Raw genomic sequence first — 21,214 nt, forward strand, 5'->3', positions numbered from 1 at the left:
GAGGAGTGCATCTACATACCCTTGTAGATCGCGAGCGGAAGCATTCAAGAGAACGGGGTTGATGGAGTCGTACTCGTCGTGATCCAAATCACCGATGATCCTAGCGCCGAACGTACGGCACCTCCACGTTCAACACACATACAGAGCGGAGACGTCTCCCGCACCTTGATCCAGCAAGGAGGAGGGAGAGGTTGAGGAAGAGAGCTCCAACAATAGCACGACGGCGTGGTGGTGGTGGAGCGGCAGTACTCCAACAGGGCTTCGCCAAGCTCTTAACGGAGGAGGAGAGGTGTTGGGGAGGGGAGGGGCTGCGCCTTTGATGTGGTGTGCAGCCCTCCCCTTGTCCCTCTATTTATAGGGGAAGGGGGAAGGGGCCGGCCCCCTCTAGATGAGATCTAGAGGGGGGCGGCAACCAAGGGGAGGGGCTTGCCTCCCAAGCAAAGGGGGGCGCCCCCTCTAGGGTTTCCCCCCAACCCTAGGCGCATGGGCCCAAGGGGGGGTGCGCCCAGCCCTCCAAGGGCTGGTTCCCTTTCCTCTATGGCCCATGAGGCCCTCTGAGAGAGGTGGCCCCTCCCGGTGGACCCCCGGAACCCCTCCGGTGGCCCTGGTATAATACCGATATGCCCCCGAACTTTTCCGATGACCGTATGACAACTTCCCACATATAAATCTTCACCTCCGGACCATTCAGGAACTCCTCGTGACGTCTGGGATCTCATACGGGACTCCGAACAACATTCGGTAATCACTTATAAGTCTTCCTAATAACCCTAGCGTCATCGAACCTTAAGTGTGTAGACCCTATGGGTTCGGGAACCATGCAGACATGACCGAGACAACTCTCCGGCCAATAACCAACAGCAGGATCTGGATACCCATGTTGGCTCCCACATGTTCCATGATGATCTCATCGGATGAACCATGATGTCGAGGATTCAAGCAATCTCGTATACAATTCCCTTTGTCAATCGGTACGTTACTTGCCCGAGATTCGATCGTCGGTATGCCAATACCTCGTTCAATCTCGTTACCAGCAAGTCACTTTACTCGTTCTGTAACACATCATCCCGTGACCAACCCTTAGTCACATTGAGCTCTTTACGATGATGTCTTATCGAGTGGGCCCAGACATACCTCTCCGTCATATGGAGTGACAAATCCCAGTCTCGATTCGTGCCAACCCAACAGACACTTTCGGAGATACCCGTAGTGAACCTTTATAGTCACCCAGTTACGTTGTGAGGTTTGGCACACCCAAAGTATTCCTACAGTATCCGGGAGTTGCACAATCTCATGGTCTAAGGAAAAGATACTTGACATTAGAAAAGCTTTAGCAGACGAACTACACGATCTTGCGCTATGCTTAGGATTGGGTCTTGTCCATCACATCATTCTCCTAATGATGTGATCCCGTTATCAATGACATCCAATGTCCATGATCAGGAAACCATAACCATCTATTGATCAACGAGCTAGTCAACTAGAGGCTCACTAGGGACATGTTGTGGTCTATGTATTCACACATGTATTACGATTTCCGGATAACACAATTATAGCATGAACAATAGACAATTATCATGAACAAGGAAATGTAATAATAACCATTTTATTATTGCCTCTAGGGCATATTTCCAACAGTGCCATCTCTGGCTGCATTGCCTGGATCCTGAGGACCCAGAGCAGGGGCACATACCCGGAGTGCGCCTAGAAGGAGAGGTGGGAAGAATGGCGGGGCCGGTGGTGCTGGATTGTGGAGGACGATCCGCAGGAGTTCTGTTGGGTCCGTCGAAAGCCACCGGTCCGCAGGAAGGCCTGGGGCGATGTCGACGCCAACGATAGAAGCTCATGATCGCCACCAGGATCCATCGCCTCAGCTCGGCCAGGCTCACTCTCGAGATGATCGGGGCCAATTTCATCCGTCGCCGGATTGCCCCGCTGCGCAATAAGGGGAGGTCGGCCTGGACTTCAGGAATGCAGCCGACATCATGAGGCTCCGCCCCGGTCTGAATCACAACTTCACGGTGCTACAGCACGCCCACCTCTGCTAGAGGCTTTTTCATCTCAAGGTCGATGAGGGCGGCAGGGCCGAGAGGACCGGCAAGGCCGAGAAAACCGTCAAGGCTAGCAAGGTCGGCAGGTCTCTGTTCGGGTTGCCAGCGGAGGTGGTCCCGCTGAGCAACAACTCTTGCCAGACCACCATCATCGCCATGATGCCGGTCTTCAACGCGCATGGCCTCGACCCAACTTGGGCCGAGCCAGAAGCAGAGTTGGTGTAGGAATTCTTTGACAACTTGTCGGAGAGGTACGTTCGCGGTGAGCCGCAGCTCATCCGTGACACCACCGCGGAGGAGCTAGCATACATCGCTGCCCGGGCGGAGGAGGCAGTGCTTGCCTAGGAGGCCGGCAGCCTCGGCACCGTGAAAGATGAGGCCGACGTGGCTGCAGAGGAGAGTAAGTTTGCTGAGTGGATGGGAGCTGCCGGGGGGTCCAGTGACGCCAGCGTTGGGGTTCCCCTCGTTGAAGACGTGGTCGAGGAGACGGTCGAAGAGAAGACCGAGGCGGATGACCCCCCGGCCCGGGAGAGAAAGCGTGTCCTGCGGCGGGCTAGCTCCGGCGAGCCGGTCCGGCCCGGCAGGACCATGCAGTGGCAACGGGACCAGGTGTAGCTCGTGCACGAGACGAGGGTTGCGGCAATGAAGAAGGACGTGGCCGCCGCTTCTTCCTCATCCAAGTGGCCTAGGATGCCTTCGCCTTCCCCTCCCCCTGCGGACGCCGCCCCGAAGGCCGACTTCGACCTTGGGTCCTTCAGCCCGAAGAGGAAGAGGAGGCCAGCAGAGGAGGATGAGTAAGCATTTCGCCCTTCAACATTTCTGACCCTTAGCCTATGCCATCTTCCCTGACTTGATCTTATCTTTGCAGCGACACAGAGACGCTGGCTCAGAGGGCGGTGAAGAGAGCGAAAGCTTCGACGGGTTTCCAGCCCTCGCCGAGCGCTCCACGCATGCCGGTGTTGGTGGTGATCAGCCCAAACAGGAGCCCTCGACGCAGCCTCCGCTTCAGCCCCCAGCGTGAGTTCATCATTCGCTTCCCACTAGCGGGCGTTGGGGCATGAACCCTTGGTGCTGACCTTGTCGGGTTTGCAGGAGGAGAGCGGCAACAGGAGGAGCCACTGAGGGCCACCCCCGACACGCCGCCCCCGTCAACCACGCCACCCAGAGGGGCATCACCGGCTAGGGAACCTTCCGCCGAGCCCACGCGTGTGGATGAGGAGGAGGAGGCAAGCATAGGCACCAGTGGATCCGTCCCGGCAACGAACGTCGGCGGGGAGGGAACCACTTCTGCCCAGCCTGGCACAGGTAAGCAGCCTGCCTCCCATCCCTTGCTATCTCTGCCATGCAATGTGCTCTCTTTTCTTTATTCTGAACTTTGATTTTGGCCTCGTCTTATTCTCTTTTCTGGGTTCCAGACCCTCCCTCAATGGACCAAGAGGACATCGACACCGTCATCGAGGAGGTCACCAGGGATGCCAAAGCCGAGGCCGCTAAGATCGCGGCTGACAAAGCCACCAGGTCTGCTGCCGAGGAGGCCGCCAAGGAGCCTGCCGAGGAGGGGATGGCCGACGACCAACCTTCCTTGCCTGCAGCCCCTACCTCGGGCAAGTACTTGAAGGTGGGCGATGACCTATTCATTCGCCTCCCGCGGACGGCAAGCACCAGAACGCCAGCCGAAGGGGAGGTGTTTTATGATGAGGTGCTCGCCACCGTCGGGATCCAGGTTGTTGGAGAACCGAGCGCTAGCGATGGCGGTTCCCAAGAGGAGCCATGAACGCCAACTTCCAGAAGCTCCAGGCACTCCATCGTGCCCGCCAAGACAAAGTGAAATCCAGGATGGTGGCGGTGGACAAGGCGGAGGCGGATTTTGAGGAGCACATCACTCAGACGCATGTCTGGTTTGGCGAGGCCCGGGAAGAACTGAGGACTGCCCTGGGTGAGCTGGATGAGCACAAGCGAGAGCTCATCCTGAAGCAGGCCGAGATAGAGAAGGCGCAAGAGGTGGCGAAGGAACAGGACGCCAAGGACGAATCCACCCGAGTGCAGCAGCAAGCCCTGCTGGACACCCAGGAGGAAGACCTCGTTGCTCGCGAGCAGGCACATGCCGCCACGCTCCACGGCAAGGATGAGAAAATCGTCACGTAGCAGATCCAGGAGCTGGAGCAGAGGCACAAGGAGGCGCTCGATGCTCTGGCCCTGGACCACGCCGGCAAGGTGGAGAAGCTAGAGCTAGAGCGGAAGGAGCTGAAGAAGAAGGTCTCAAAGCTAAAAAAGGAGAGGGACGCGGCCAACCGCTCTCTGGCAGATTCGCAGGTCACCGCCTTCGACCAGATCAAGCTGCTCTCCGAGGCCAACAACTCCATTGATGGTCTGAAGCTGCAACTGGGCGCTTTGAAGGGGAAGCTTTCAGAGGCCACGGCCCGGGAGGAGACCCTGAACAAGGCCCTTGAGACCAAAAAGCAGATGCGGAGTAATGACGACGCTGCCCACAAGGACTATGAGGATGACGTGAATCTCTGGATCAGCCGTCTCATCGGCGTTGCAGAGAAGCTCACCGCACAGCTAGCCGTCATGGGCATGCCGGACATCAGGTTCTCCCAGGAGGTGAACACAAGCCCCAATGCCAGGCTGACCTTGTTTTTCGAGCGCGTCCTCAACGCCCTGGAGCAGCTCCGCTCTAATCAAGCGACCTATCTGGCCAATGAGTCCCGGAGGCTTTGCCGGGGTGCCCTGACCAAGGTGCTCACCAAGGTGGCGTTCTGGAACCCCAACGTCGACTTCGCTGACGTGCTTGAGAGCTTGCTGGAGGGCACAGACCTCGCGGCACTCGAAGAGCGTATCGAGCCCATCATCAGCTGTGTCGACAGGGTCAAGAGGGTAGAGGGCCAGCGCCGGGACTAGCCACCCCATTTCTCCTTGCTGCCGCGAGTTCATGCCCAAGACAATTTATCTTAAGTTAGAACCGCGGCAATCATTGATGTAATATAACTCTGCAGTACTTTGAAATGAAGCATGCTATCTTCCTGTTCGATATTACCTTGTATGTACACACCCTACGCCTAGTTGGATAGGTTTATCGGCGCATAAACCCATGCTATGGCACTTTGAGGAACGGATCCTTAGCAGCCTGCCGGGGGGCGCTTGCTGCCGGGCAAATCACCTTGCCGTTCTCGGCGCAGCCGCCTGATCTGTTGAGCAGACTCCAAACAGAACAAGGGCGTTGCCAATAGAGGAAGGGGAAGGGTTCCCTTGTGTGCAGGTTTTCCATACAAGGAGCAAGATCTTTCGAGGAAGATAACCTTATGTAAAAAAAAGAAATTGCTCAAGGTTTTATGTGACTTAGCTTTTCGTTGCCACGCGGATGGTTATTGCGGCTGCGGACAACGTCGCCTCGCCTAGCTGATGGCACCAGAGCATGGCTGATCGACGTCGCCTTCTTCTCTCGAGCCATCGCGATGAAGGAGTCGATGAGTTGGCTTCAAAACCGGATTTTCACAGCCTCAGCGCCCCTACCTGGCGCGCCAAAGATGTCGGGGCTCAGGAGCGACACCTATGGGATCCCTCGGGGAGTCCTTTCTATGGTTGGCAGGGCATGGGGCTGCGCAAAGAGTGGGTCTAGAAGATCAACACGGGGGGATTTTTACCCAGGTTCGGGCCACAAACGATGCGTAAAACCCTAGTCCTGCCTTGTGTGTATTTATTGTTCTTGATGTCTTGAACTAGTTGTGGTGCATGCCTAGCCCAAAAAGTCTGAATCCTTTCTCAGTACGCCTCGGGCCTCCTTTTATATGTCAGAGGGGTTTCCACAGTGGCACACGGGAGGTGGAAAGTATGTACAGTGTACAAGTCTATCGCCTGGCATCGTAGGACAAATGCATTTAATGCGCTGCTGACGTGCCCTCTTCCTTTATCGGGGACGGCAAAGAAGCTCGCCCCGTCCTTCGCCGCCTCACCTCGCTCTGATGCGCGTCCAAGCTGACGAGGCATGCAGCACCATGCTGGCTGGCTGGCTGCTGAGCTGGTGCGGTGGTAGGGTCTTCTCGAAGATCTGCATGCCACCACGTAGGTGCTTGGCTAATTGGCCCCGAAGCTGCATGTTGCCACGCAGGTGCGTGCCTAGTTGGCATGCCGATTACCACGTCAGAACAGGCGCGGGGCAGTGAAACTCTGGCAAGTGCGGGCCTGGCCTCGGCCCTGCAGACGCTCCCGGCAAGGGCCTTGCCGGGATCTCGTGGGCGTCCTCGGCAAGGGTCTTGCCGGGGGGCTTGCGAGCATCCCCGGCAAGGGTCTTGCCGGGGGTCTTCGGTCGTCCCCGGCAAGATCTTGCCGGGGGGTTCTCATCTAGGCTTGCAGGCCTTTGGTTTCCACAAAGATCTGCTTGCCACCATGTAAGGCACTCCCGATCCTTGGTCTTGATGTTGTCGATGGTGTAATAACTCTCAGGCTCAAGGGTGGCGGTCTTGCTGGTGTTGGGAAAGTTGCCCCGGCAAGGCTCTTGTCGGGGCCATGTTGGCCGTCCCAGCAAGGCTCTTGCTAGGGGAAGCCCATCTTGTCTCTTCGCTCTTCATGCTTCTGGCTTGAGTGCTGCCTCGGCAGCCTTGTATCTTTGCTTCCTCTGCTCTGCCAAGCATGGCCGCAAGTATGGCTACGACTGCCCGTGCACAAGTAAAGGGTACAGAAAGGCCCCTACTTTTGTACACTAACACAAGGGCTACTGGGATTAGCGGTTTTGTGTTATCATTCAGGTGCATCTTAGGTTTTAGGCCACAAACACCTTGAGGGCTACTGGCTATACATTTCGGCAGAGAATAAATTACACCAATTGAAAAAAAATCAGCCCAAGGTTGAAGTGGTGCACCACCTCGGAAGTAGTATGACATAAAGCTCGGATTCGATTGGCTGGCTCCCCAATGGACTTTTCCAGCATTAAGCTCGGCCAACCTCCTTCAAATATTTTCAAGGCCGAGGTGGTGTATGACTCCTCGGATAAAGTTTGGTGTTGGAGCTTTTTGGCTGCAAAAACACACCGACACACAGGAAATACTTCAAACCTGAGGTGTGATGTAAAAATAACAAGGCATTGATAAAGACCAAGAACTTTAAGGGGCTCCTCGGATACCCGACATATGAACTCTTCGGATACACCTCGGCGATCTTCAAGATCGGAGATGGAAAGATTTGTTGAACCAACTTTCAAGACCGATGACTAAATATGAAGAACAATTCGGAAGAACTGAGGAGTGTCCCCAACTTGAAGACCGGTTCAAGGGGCTACTGATGGAGTCATAGGCTAGGGGTACTCACCACGTCGTCTCCCGACTAGGTGGCTCAAGCCGAGGACCCCCATGACGGTTCAGTAGTGGGCTTCTTCGGGCAACCCATGACTTATACAAGGGAGATTCCACAAGACTTGACACACAAGACAAAGACTCTCCACCGATGTATTCAACTAGGACTCTTGTTATCCTAGGCCTCAGCTGCATTATATAAGCCGAGGCCAAGCTAGTCGATATATATTTCAGATTATTAGAATCATACACAACAATCTTGTGGTAGATACCTGTACTCTGTACTATCCCCATATGAATACAATTAAAAGCAAGACATAGGGTATTACCTCTTCGACAGAGCCTGAACCTGGGTATATCCATGTGTCCATGTTACCATCGCTCCAAGACACATAGCTTAGGACCCCTATCTCGAGATATGACGGATTTAGCATCGACACCCACTCGGATCACTTTTCTTCCAATCTTCCGCCGCTCCCCCCCCCCCCCCCCATGCTCTGCATCCGCACCCACCTCGTTCGACGCGGTCATTGTAGCTCTCAGACCACCGTCCAGGCATTGCCGGACGTCCGCAACCCACATGCACGCGCCTGTCTGCCTTGTACTATGCTGCCGCCCACCCAGGATCCATCTGCAGCGAGGTACCCTCCGCCCCGCCAAAGCCATCCATGGTAGACACCAAACCCAATAGGTGTTCTATCAAATGCCATTGAAATTTTTGTTGAACTTCTTGTTGTTTTCTATAGTAAGCATAGTGATGATATAATCGGCGATGGAGGATGAGTTGTTGTGCGATATGTGGAAGGTCGTAAGTGCGGACTTTTTAGACATGAGGCAAGTGTACTCAACCTTTTTGGCAAAACGTGCGTGCTTTGTTTCATGAGCAAAAGCACGACGTGCGCTATGACTTGCACATGATCCATGATTGCATGTGAAGTTGCTAGCCAATTGGTGGTACACCATCTTCAACTCTATCAATTTTGTGGTGTGATTGCACAAATGGTGAGAAGATGGCCACCGAGCTCGCAAACCATTGAGATTGTAAGTTTTGCTTTCGTTGCTCTGCATGTTGGTCAATTCAATGATTCACTAAATATTGCAACTTGATAATCATCATGTTGTTTAGCCTGGACACGCTGCCGTGTTGTACTACAGGACCGAGGGCATGCCATTTATGTTCATACATTATTGGAAGCTCAAGGGGCACAATGCATGGGATGACATGTGCAGATTCTGGCTCGAGTATCATTAAATTTGGAATCAGTTAGTTTGAATTTTTTGTTGAACATCCAATTATCATTGATGTAATATTTATATTTAAACTATTGTTCCACTAGGGATATTTACATGTTTTTTCTGAATGGATTGTGCTATATTTCATAATTATTTTGAGTGTTGCGGACTTCAGAAGAAAAAACCCAAAAATGAACATTTAGAGGACAGGGTTAGATGGCCACATCTGGACCCATCCACAGGGTTTTTTTTAAAAGGAGGATTGCCGCGGGCCTCTGCATCGCAATGATGCATGCATCCATACTATTAAACAAAATCTTCAGCAAGTATGTAGTGTGGTACAAAATCTTAGAAAGAGTTGAAAAAAATGAGCAAAGCCACAACCCACAAAAATAATACTAGATGCATATGCACCTATCCTATTGTTGGACCGCCATTCACAACTGAGTGTAGGTATCCCGTGCTACCGTCTTCCAATGCTTGCACCCATAAGTCATATGCTCCTTGGCTTCTGCACGGCTGAGTAACGACCACATACGGATCCAGGAAGTTGCTCTGTAGATGACATGTGTTAAAAATGACGTCGTTCCAGCAGTTCCATGTGGCCTAAATTAATGCACACACTTCGACTCGAATATGTGCCGCTAGTTTAGGCTCCACCCCATTTAACCAAGTTCCAAATAAAGTATACATACTAGGTGGACTAACATTAAAGGCCACATGCACTATGTGCCAAAGTAGTCTGGCTAGTGGGCAATTGGTAAAGAAATGTTGAATCGATTCATCATGATCACAAGAACAACACCTTTTGCTATCCTCCCAACGACGTTTTCTCAGGTTATCTTTAGTCAAGATCATTTTCATGTGAAGAAACCACATAAAAACTTTTATCCTTAGAGGCACTTTAATTTTTCAAATGTGTAGCGAGTTAGGGATTGGACGAGTGTTTATCAAAATCAATATACATTGACTTCACTGAGAACACCCCTGACACCGGAAGTCTTAGTATAGTGTATCTGGCTCATCCAATAAATTAATTTCCATTAACCTACGCACGAGATGTAGCCATCTATTCCATCCTTCACCCACTAGTGATCTTCTGAACTGAATGTTCAAGGGAACCGATCCTAGAATTGTACTGACGAAAACTTCTTTCTGTTGTACAATATTGTAAAGAGTATGATACTGAATGGCCAGTGGTGTGTCCCCTAGCTATGTATCACCAGTTCGTGGATAGGTACAATGTCCATTTTACGCAGGGACGGATCTAGTGGGGGTGGCATGGCCTCCAAAATTGTAAAATAAATTTTACTATCAGTCTTGCTAAGTCTCAGTAGACTGAAACTTAACGAAGTCTCAGTCAATGCTATATCCGTGAGATTTTACATTGAGATTCATGCAAAAAAATTCTTTTAATTTTCTTTTTTCTTTTTTTCATGTTATGCCACTTGATTGAGACTTGATTAAATCTCAGTCGACTAAGACCTAGCAGCACCCTTTTACTATATATGAACCACTAAATATCTATGAAGTTGATGCTATTTTAAAACTATTTGTTGAGATTATGATGATATTTAGCGTAAATTTTAAACCGTAGCACCCCAATGTTGAGATTGTAGCTCCCCCACGGATTTTACGGCCGAGTAGAAAGTGTGCACGGGCGAGTTAACTCGCCTACGGAGACCGGCCGAGAAGCAGGCATGCGGCAGCGAGAGGGATACACGCGAGAGACATCATGGATAGACTTGACTTACGCCATGCGCGCGCTCATGGAAAACGTCTCGTCGATCGGGCACGGCGAATAGCAGCCGGACCCCGGTAATTGGCGATGCTGATTGAGCCCCGTCAACCGTCAAGGAATCTATCTTTATCTTCTGCTGCTTCTGCTGTGCCTGCCTCCCTGCCTCCCTGCCTTTGCCGTGTCCGTGGCCAGGACAGCGGGCGCTGAAATCCATGGTACACCATGCACTTGATGAGTGGTGGCACTGGCCGTGACCCGTTGTATTTTTCCCGCTTTTCTCCTTTTGGGAAAGATTTTCTGGTCCGGGGTCATGGTGACTGGCTTAGCTGCTTAAGAAAAAGCGCAATTGTACAAATGGGAATGGAATGTGGGGAGCTCGGTGATGAGGATTGGCCTTCACAAGGCATGCATTTTCTGCCGATTCTTTATTGGTACCACAGAAAAATCTTTTCGATTCTAGTAGTATTAATTAAAGCTCACAAACTGAACGTATAAAGAGTTCACAAAAACCACACGATTACAAAATGCAAACCCGAAACAAGAAAGAGGAAGTGGTCGTGAGCAATCCACTGATGCGCAAAAGGGCCTTTTCCATATCCGAGTAGTATCACACCGGGTGCTGCCATAAACCCCCACGCTTTATTCGAAGTTTGTACGGTGACAGGGCCAAATATTTGCCGTAAGATCCTTTTAGGAAAAAAAAGGGTGATCTGGGAGGGGAAACAGAGGCATGCATGCAGCAGCAGCAGCAGCAGCAGGCATCGTTCCTTTCCTTTGCGCTGCGCCACAAAGTTTATTCTTCGCAAAATCGCAAGACACCAGGGGCAGCTTTCTCGGCGAGTGCTTTGTAGATATCGGGGGATCGTACTACGATCTTTATCAAAAGGAAGGAAACGCACAAAAAGGAGCGGCAAATGAGTTGGAGGTGGGAGCGGGCGGTGTGCGTGGAAATGGCAGCAGCGGGGCGCCACCATTGGCCCCGCACGCTTGCATCCACTCGGGGAACAGCGCTACAGCATCAACTCGTCTCAAATCATCAGGCCACCAACAGTGGCATACGTACCAGTACCTCCACGCCCGTGGTGGATGGCTGCGTGCGCACACACGTGGGAGGCACTTTTCAACTCTCATCATCCATTGATAATGTGCACTCTCGTGAATATATAAATATAAAAATATATATATTGGACCTCTTATGGTGTGGCTAGTATTTACAGAAGGCTTCCAGGAGTACCAATCTGGGGCAATGATAAGCAAGAAAAGGTGAAAATAAGAAGGCCAATATACATAATCATTTCCTCCTCAATACTCTCTCTCTCTCTCTCTCTCTCTCCCTCTCGCTCGCTCTTTATCAAAACCTCGCCACCGAAAAAGAGGATGGCGCGGAGATGGATCAAGTCAATAGCAACAGCCTAGAGTTATCAAAACCCAGAACCAATCCATGGGGCGACCACCCTAGACCTGGCCGCCCCCACGGCCATCGCCGTCGCCATCGTGCTCGTGCGCCTCCTCCCCCTCCTCCTCCACGTCCCCCACTCTGATGAGCGGGGCCCGCTCCGAGACGCACTGCTCCTTTCCTTCCTCCGCCGTACAAACAGCGCCGCTGCCGCTGAAGCTGCTGCTCTCCCTGTCCCTATCCACCGCATTCGTGTCGCCATTGCTGCCGCCGATGCTGCTGGAGCTGGCCATGGGCATGAGCCCTTCCTCCAGCTTCTGTAGCGCGTCGTCGTTGCCGCTCTCGCTGATCGGCACGTAGCCGTTCTTGTTCTTGCTTCCACCGGCATTGCTGCCGGTAGCAGTTGCCGCTGTTTTGGTGCTAGCGGCAGCACTGCCGCTTGATGTGTTGGCGTTGCATTCGGAGCTGTTGGAGCTGGTAGTGGGTTTCGTCAGCTCCTTGGCGCGCGCCACCTCGACGTCCCAGTCAGTGGCGGCCACGGCGCGCGCCATCCACACCGCGCAGGCGGCCTGCGCCGCCAGGAGGCCGAGCCACAGCCCGGCGAAGCCAAGGCGCGCGCCGAAGGCCAGCGCCAGCCCCACCGGCATGCCGACGAGGTAGAAGGAGGCCAGGTTGATGCGAGCGCCGCTGGCGGGCTGCGCGCTCCCGCGGAGCACCCCGCACCCGGCGGTCTGCGGGAAGTTGCCGAGCTCGCACAGCCCCGCGATTGGGAGCGCCACCGCGGTGAGCCGCAGGATTTCCGAGTCCGACGTGAACATGCGGCCCCAGTGGTTGCGGACGGATATCATGAAGGTGGAAGCGACGGCGCCAATGACGAGGCCGATGAAGAGCGCAGCGCCAGCGGCGCGGCGGGCGCCTCCCGGGCGACCCGCGCCGAGCTGGTGGCTGACGCGCGTGGACGCGCCCTGGCCGAGCGAAGACGGGAACACGTAGACGAGCGACGTGGCCTGGATGAGGATTCCCATGGAGGCCACGGTGGCGCGCGGGTTGGGCAGAAGCCCAGACAGCACGATCATGAGCTCGTACCACCACCACTCGAGGCAGACCGCCGTGGCAGTGGGAACGGCGAGACGGAGCATCGCCCCCCAGCCGCGGAGGCAGTCGGAGGTCGGACCCACCCACGAGTCCCTGTGGGCCCCCGAGATGGCGAGGAAGCACAGGAGCGCCAGGAGCAGGTTGAGGTCGGTGAGCGCGACGGCGAGCGCGACGCCGGCGACGCCCATGCGTAGGCGCACCACGAGGAGGTAGTTGATTGGCCCGTGGAGCAGCACAGAGAAGAGAGAGCACGCGGTGATCGGCAGCGTGAGGTTCTGCGACCGGAGGTACACCCGCAGCGGGTGCAGGACGGCCAGCACCGCCAGGTCGGCGGACGCATACGCCGCGAACGTCTGCGCGGCGCTGGCCACGCCCTCGTCCTGGCCGAGCAGCTTGAGTATGTGGCCCGTGGAGGTGATCCACAGGAGGGAGATGGGCAGCGCCACCGCGAGGAGCAGCAGCACGGTTCGGTGGAGCGCGAGCGCCAGAAGCTTGCCACGGCGCGCGCCGAAGGCCTGGCCGCAGAGGGGCTCCATGCCGAGCGCCAGCCCGGAGAGCACGGAGTAGCCCGTGATGTTAGCGAAGCCCAGCGCGAGCGAGCCGCCGGCGAGCGCCAGCTCCCCCAGCTGGCCGAGGAAGAGCATGGAGATGAAGCTGCGCGAGTACATGACGAGCCCCGTCACCGCCATGGGCACCGACAGCCGCCCGATCGCCCGCGCCTCGCCGGCCACCTGGTGCCATCCGTACACACGAGCACACGTAAGTCGATCAGCTCAGAAAAGCAAACTAGCTCGAGGAGCTTTCCTTTTCCTCCCGGCCGGTTGCTGTTACCGGCCAGGCAGTAAATAAACATTAAGCAGCTAGCTAGGCAGCGACCTTTCACGTACTGTAGCTAGCTAGCAGCTGAATGTCTACCCTGCTTGTACGTGTGCATGCCATGCCAGTATGAAATTTACCGGCCGGGGCACATGCAGATGCAGGTGGAGGAAGCTGGAGATTATAGAATGTGCGCATCTACACGTAGAGCACGCACGCGCGCGCGCGCGTATACCTTGGAGAGCGCCAGTGCGCGGGCGCGGTGGTGGCTGTCGTCGTCGTCCTCCTCGTGGTGGTCACCCACGGGGTGGAGCAGGTGGGAGGAATTCTTGAAGCAAGTGAGGGGCGGCGGCGAGGGGGGCGGGCTGGCGCCGGTGTTGCACATGATGGCTCAAGGCCGGCTGGAAAGTGCTTCTTCCCGGCCGGCGGTGCGCCGCGCGCGCGTCTGGCTGGCGCGATCTTTCCACTGTTGGAGGAGATGTTAGCCGCTGGCTGCTGTCCAGCGCTGATTGGTGGGCGGTACAAGCTACAAGTACATTTGACTCGTTAGCTTACCACCCAGCTTTCTCTGCTTCTCTCTCTCTCCCCCCGTGGGATTGGTGCTTGCTGGTCCGGCCTTTTGGTCTCCTGGGCAGAGGTGAGGCTGGCTGGTGAGTGGCGAGTGATGAGGAGGAGGCGCTCTCTTTGCTGCCTGCTTCGGGTCGCAATGTGGGAGGGGGGGCTGGGCTGGCCCGTATATATACACGCGCGCGCGCGCGGTGGCGGGGGAAGGCGCGCACGTACGTGTCCCAATTCGCGCGCGGGGCCGGGCCGGGCCGGACCGATTTCCATCATGGAACGAACGAATGAATGAACACGAATGGAATATGTATTATTATTTTCTTCCGGGCCGGAGGAATGGAGTGAAGTTGGCTCGGCATATATGCGCCTGTCTCGGAATTCCCCTATCCCTTCGCCCGCCGAATGGCATAATCTCGCACGCCTCATCTGTCGGAAAATCGGACCCAACAACCTCGCCTCCCTCCCCGCCCCGCCCCGCCCCTGACAGCGAAGTCGTCGACGCAGATTACTTACCCCGTTGCTTTTGCCCTCCCCCGGTAATTATCTACTACTGTGTCACGCAAGCGGCCCGGTGACGGGTGAATAATCGGTGGCTCGCTGCCGAACTGTAGTATACGTAGAGTAGGGTTTGGGATGGGTCGATCCCAGGCGTCTCCGCTTGACCTACACGGTTAGCTTGCGCCGCGCGGTTATTCTCGACGGGTTACTTCTTTTCCGTACCCACTTCAACTTTTTCACTTTCGCTAGCTACCCATGACGTCGTATGTATATACAGAGCCATCAGCCATGCATGCTGCCGAATTTTGGATCGCGTCCATGAGCTAGCTAGCTAGCTAGGCACCATTTTCACCCACGAAGTCTGAACCAACCAAGTTTACTGCATCGAGTTCTTCACCGCACCAGAATGTGAGTTGTGAGAATGACACCATTAGCTGAGGGGGCTAGCTAGGGCGATAAGAACCGATCAATCGGGTCGCTGTGCATGCGCGCCTGTCCGTGCGCGCTTAATGGCGCTACACGTTGAGGCCAGCCAGAAGCAGAAGCGCAGAGGCTCTCTCATGCCAATGCCATGCATATATCTGCCCTGCACTTGCCCTGTCTGCCTGTCTCTCTGCATTGTTCACCGCTACTTGCGCACAGCGATCGACCGATCGATCGGCCACTGGCGCTGGTGGCATGCCGGTGGTCCCTGCGAGTGAACGAAATGAAAAAGAATAATTGTTCCCTTTTCAGAGTGGCAGCTAGCATTTGATCCTCGCTCCTGGCCTGGGGCATGCAGATGCAGTGCAGGATTTTGCAATCTAGCGAGACGATTCGTCGGAATTAAGCCGGTCGGTGTCTGTGCGGCGAAGCCCATGCATGTGGCCCGGTTATTCGCCGCTCTCTTCCTCTGTACCCACTTTGGCTCCTCCGCCGTCCTCCGTTGGTTACTGATAAAATCGCTGCCATTTGAGTCTGAACATGGCAATAGTACGAAGCAGTGACCTTTCATTCTAGTACATTCCTACCAAAAGCTGTATGGCCTGTGTCTTGCAATACGTTCCTTTCATTCCACCGCAGCCCAGCCCCAGAGCATCCTCGACGCTCTGTGCGTGGACTCTGCATTCGCTTCCTTCGCTGCTGCACGATGATGGCAATGCTACTGAATTTGTGCCTTCCGCAACTTGACGCACCATCCCTGTCAGCCAGGTGGCCTCCATTGCGGACGATCAAGAAGCATCCTCTAATTGACGCTCCATTTTGATGGCTAGCGTGTAACGTTCGTTCCAGTGCCTGTCTACACTTTAGCCCCAGCAGCTTATCTGTGTACGGCTGCTTTTAGCCGCTTTGTTTGCTTTTTATTTTTTGCGGGTGAAAACATGTATTACTCATCTCAAAGGTTCGTACAGTCGATCGTAGCTAACTCCATAGCAACCGATTGGCCTGGCCCAACCTAGATCATAGTCCTGCCCTCAGAACGAGCAAACTTCACTATACTATCACTAACCATATTCTGGCTATAACTTACATGAATAATACAAGATTTACATAGAGACATAAGATATTTGATCTCCTTGATGCGAGATGTGTAGACTGATCTATCCACCTCTTTTGCTTGGATCAACTTAAATGCAACAGGAGAATCCATCTCGATCTCGATGGGTAATTCGCTTCTCTGGATGGTAAAAGACATACCCTCCGTACATGCACACAATTCAGCTTCCAATGCTTGTCGACATGAAAAAAGTTGCCTACATGAAGAGAAAATGACAGTTCCCTTTTCATCTCTTAAAACCATATCAACTTTGTTTCAGTTGCTAAGTAGGTGTCGTTCCCTAGCATTCCATATCTCCAACCAAACTTTCTGAACTTTAGATTACTATATAATATGGATGCATGATGATATATACAAAAAATTCAATACAACGTCAAAAGACGCCACTACGGGCATCCTCGTCCAAGACCCGAACGGTTCATCAAATCATTATGTAATAACTCGTTCGCAACCATATGGGACTGCCCACTCATTGCCGACGTTTCCAAGCAAAACCATCAGCCAAACCATCATAGATGACTCTTACTATTTTAGAGACGACTGTGGTGAAAAAAAAGACAATTGTGGATTGGAACTATCTGTGACCGTAAAATCGAGGCCAAATTAGCTCCGACCGTTCCTCGTCATGCGAGGGGTATAGTCAGTCTTAGGTCGATACTGGGTTTTATGATTAATTAATGGCGAGGTAGTTAAGAAGACACAAATTTATTTTGGAAACATAGCTCGTATTGATAGGTGGAAGCATCTTCTGTTGGAGAAATTAGGTATTTTCTGAGCGAGGCCTCCTCCACTGCCTTACCCGCCACCACGCGGCATCTAACGTTTCCTTGTATGCCGATGACGTCGTCATCTTCTGCCACCCGGACGCCCACGACATTTCTATGGCCCGAGGGATTCTCCACGTCTTTGGTACAGCGACTGGGCTTCACACCAACCTGTCCAAGTGCTCAGCGGCGCCTATCTGCTGCTCGATGAGCACCTCGCCATCATCAACACCGAACTAACTTGCACGATCACCCACTTCACGGCAATTAAAATACCTTGTTATCCCCTCTCCATCAGGAAGGCGACCACGTTGGACCTCCCATCGCTCGTCGAGAAGTTCGAGAAGAAGCTCTCTACCTGGCTCGGGTGCATGTCATCCCTCGTGGATTGGCTGGAGCTAGTCGGGCATGTTCTCTACACCATGCACCAACACTTTCTCATGGCGATTGTCCTAAACAAATCCATCCTCACAAAAGACTAATTGGATCATCCACGGCTTCTTATAGGCGCGCCGCAAGGATGCACGTGGAGGGCAATACCGCATCAACTGGTTGCGTGTTTGCCGCTCTCTCTCCCTAGGCGACCTCAGGGTTCGCAACCTACAGCTCGCCGGGGTGGCTCTACATGCCCAGTGGCTATGGTTGCAATGGACGGACCCATCGTGCCCTTGGAGCCACCTTCACTTGAGTTGTAGCTACGGTCGTGGTGAGCGTTTCTAGTGGAACTTGTTGAATTGGTGGTTATTTTATTAGTTTCATGAAAATGAAATTAGGAGCTCTCCTTTGATCGAAAAAGAAAGAAAGCAGGTGATCATGCATATCCTCGGTCACCTTGCGATGGACCGAACCCAATAGGATATCCAGACCAGTCAACCCTTTCGACTCATATAACAAACCATAAAACTCATTTTACCACCCCGTTAATTCCTTGTATACACAGCGGCAAAGCGTAGTGGAGACCAAATCGGCTGCTTGTTCATGTCTCCCGATTTCCTCTTCGTGGATACAAATTTGACCAAAACAATAGAATTTTTTTTTGCAACAAACCAAAACAATAGATTTTTTTTGAGACAATAACCAAAACAATAGATGGCCTAGGCTTACCTCAAAAGAAAATGGATGGCCCAGGCCCACTGAGCAAGAGGTTGGCCCGTTACTCGATTTCCTTGACACTCCGTCGTTGTACACACACAATGATATATGGAACTATAATATGGGCGAATCAGATTAGAGAAACGTTGATGTGTACTGTTGTTGGCACGCATATCAAGGACACGAGGGATGCATGGAAGTGACGAGAAGAGTTGGATCGAGTGGACACAAAGTGCATGTGCAATGACTGGAGCGCGGGACCGATCGAGTACTTGCTCATTTAAACTGCCCGACCTTGGCGGTACCACATTACGATCTTGGGCCACTACGAGATTAGTACCAGCCTACTACCGGCTAGCCGTAGAGAGACGAACATACAGAGACGTAGAGAGAGACGTAGGTACGTTGGTGATTAAATGGTCGCTGGTCGCTGGTTACCAGTGAGGGAGCAGATGGCTGTAGGGGAACACCTCTTCCATGCACGCTAACAAAGCACGGCCCATTCCGCACCAAACAGTATGTACACACGACACACCGTGAAGGTGGCACTTTAACGGTTGATGACTTTGTTAATTCAAAGTCAGGCTTTTCTGAGGCCTTCGTTCTAAAAAGGTGACGCTCTGCTTCACGATGGAACAACGTCCCCTTTGCCTCAGCTATGATGCCGAACGACCATCATCAAGACATAAAGCAGCTAAATCGATATAAATCCATCATAACATCACACACCACAGGTTGACACGTACTTTTTTTTCGTTTCGAATTACTTGTCGCGGGTATAGATGTATCTAGATGTATTTTAGTTTTAGATACATCCGTTTCTGCGACAAGTAATTTGGAACGGAGCGAGTAGCATGTCATCCGTCTGGTGGTGGTTACGCGGGGCGTGCGTGGTAGCAGGGCCTGCACGCGCGTTCACAATATACTCAGGAGACAGGCGCGTTCGGCGTGGGGCGCGTATACGCACGTATCTTACGTACTACGCGCGCGGCTGCATCAGAAGTCGTACCACTGGCCTTTTCAACCCCTCCTTTTGCGTGCAGCAGGCACATATACGGACACGCATGTGGCCTCCAATCCAGTAAGATGTCGATACATATACGCGCGCACCGTCCGTCCGTGCTGATTGAACCGCTCGACATGACTCGAGTCGAATCGGATCGTGCCCCGCTACAGTGGCTCCGATGCGATGCGATCCAGGCCGGCCGCGATCGACCTAGCTAGCTAGCTAGCTACCGGTACAATGGCCCGGTACTCAAAGGCCGGCCTTGCCTCTTAGCGCACGACACGAGCCAGCCAGCCAGCCACAGCCACGCCGCTGCCGGCCGGGGTGGTCCCTCGGCCTCGGCCTCGGCGTGCACGGGAACGGGGGGCGAATCGGCCGCGGTAGGAGTATCTGCTGGTACGCCCACAGTGGCCGGCATGGACGGATATACGCCGGCACAGTGGCTGGCACCGCGAAAGGGGTGGGGGCGATCGCGCCCATGTGGTGCCTGCTGCCTGCGCGGGCCGGCAGGTATCGGGGGATCATGTCGCTCGTTACCCAGGCCAGTAGCAGCGCGTCGCGTACCACCGCCACCCCGGTCATTATCGCGCCCTGTCTCTCGCGCGGCAGGCAGCCACGCCCGCCCCGTGTCACGTCGCCGTCCACCGGCCGCCCGGTCGATCGATCCATCGCCTCGCCGGAAGCGGCCGGCTGGTTGGCGCTGCACGGAATGCCATGCATATGCTAGCTCGATGCATGGTGCCGCCGGCTGGCCTGCCTTGATTGGTGATCAGGTGATGCGAGTTAGATCTTAGATGGATGCATTGCATGTTACCCCTCCACTCTCCAGCTCCGATTATTACTCCGGCTAGGAGGAGACGTGATGTGGGGAGATGATGATACTGTGGTGGAAGCGACATGCATGTGTCGCCACGCATATTGGCTTATCGGCGGACGACCCTGTCTGACTCACCCTGACACGACGGCGACGGGAGGGGGGGGGGGGGGGGGGGGGGGGGGTAGCCGTGTTGGCTCCATGCCGACACGCGAGAAAAAAGTACTTCCTCCATTCCAAAATATAGTGCGCCCGCGCTTTCCGAGGTTCAACTTTGAAAATTATATAATTGAAAACTTCTTTCGAATACGAATTCACTGATATAATTTTTGCTCCAGCCGCAATCGGTCTTGATAGTTAAATTTACGGTCAAAGTTGAAGCACGTAGATAGAGGAAGCACTACATTGTGGAATGAAGGGAGTATATTCTACTAGAAAAAACATGGCTCGTCGGGCGACACGGAGACGAGACGGGACGCGACGGGCACGCGCGACAGTAATCTGATGGGAGTCGACTCTCCGGCCGGCCTCCACTGCTCCTCGATCGTGTGGTACGTGCATGCACGGTGCGGCACGTAAACAGTGCTCGCCATGCATTGGTGGCGCAGTGACAGTGAGATGTACTTGGCTCGCAGTACATCTTCCTCATGCAATTTCACATAGGAGTACCACTTGTACGTCGCCTGCCAATTATCAAGCTAGTACGTAGCCTTAGCTAGCGGGTAATCCTGATCGATGGGTGAGGTGTCGATCGGTCCTGCGCACTGCGCAGCGGCTAGCTAGCTAGCCCCGTGCCGCTGCTGCAAACTCCACAAATTTGTTAGGTTGCAATTGATCACGGGCGTGCAACTGGGCCATAGCAATTAACACACGGCCTAAACCAAATCTCAGGACCATCTCCACGCGCGCGCATGGTCCACCAACAGCGTCAGCGTGCATTGGCCCATTTCTGCAAACACAAACATGGTCTCCATCCTCCGGACAATCATGTGCTGCGTATGTGTAATCAGTAATCATCTTTCTTTCCATCTTTTTTTCTTGCATCAAACATGGCAAAACAAACAAGTAACGACAAGGATTTTTTTTGCCGACAAAATTCATGCGCGTGTCAGATTAAAAGAAGAAGAAGAAGACATCAAGCGTTTCCCAGGGCCACGATCTGAACTAGCAACTTGATTGATTCAGATCAGAACAGCTGCAGTCTTCATGTGACATATCGACTGTGACATAGGTATGTCTAGCCCCAAACAGGCTGAAGCCGGGCCAAATTATTTACCGGACCCCCAGGGAGCCCCTCCATGCTGCAGAATTTTCTACAGCCA

The 21,214-nt window shown here is 53.6% G+C and overlaps 1 protein-coding gene across 2 annotated transcripts; it reads right to left on the bottom strand.

Moving 5' to 3' along the window:
- Window positions 1-11,574: 11,574 nt before the first annotated feature.
- Window positions 11,575-14,341, bottom strand: LOC123085093 (protein DETOXIFICATION 48). 2 transcript variants are annotated; one of them, XM_044506676.1, is made up of 3 exons: window positions 14,176-14,327; window positions 13,856-14,086; window positions 11,575-13,535 (listed from the first exon to the last, which is right to left on the bottom strand). In XM_044506676.1, exons 2-3 carry the CDS (start codon window positions 14,003-14,005, stop codon window positions 11,769-11,771), a joined length of 1,917 nt encoding a protein of 638 aa, XP_044362611.1. In that variant the 5' UTR covers window positions 14,006-14,086; window positions 14,176-14,327; the 3' UTR covers window positions 11,575-11,768. The 2 variants fall into 2 exon arrangements, with proteins under 2 accessions (XP_044362611.1, XP_044362610.1); XM_044506675.1 differs by having other exon boundaries at window positions 13,856-14,341.
- Window positions 14,342-21,214: the final 6,873 nt, after the last annotated feature.

The sequence above is a fragment of the Triticum aestivum genome, chromosome 4A (genome assembly GCF_018294505.1).
Source record: "Triticum aestivum cultivar Chinese Spring chromosome 4A, IWGSC CS RefSeq v2.1, whole genome shotgun sequence".
Lineage (NCBI taxonomy): Eukaryota > Viridiplantae > Streptophyta > Magnoliopsida > Poales > Poaceae > Triticum > Triticum aestivum.

Excerpts from the sequence above, each read along its gene's own strand:
- LOC123085093 (XM_044506675.1), bottom strand. The coding sequence starts at position 14,005 with ATGTGCAACACCGGCGCCAGCCCGCCCCCCTCGCCGCCGCCCCTCACT. Across the intron at positions 13,536-13,855 it reads GCGCACTGGCGCTCTCCAAG|GTGGCCGGCGAGGCGCGGGC; the intron begins GTATACGCGCGC and ends GGATGGCACCAG.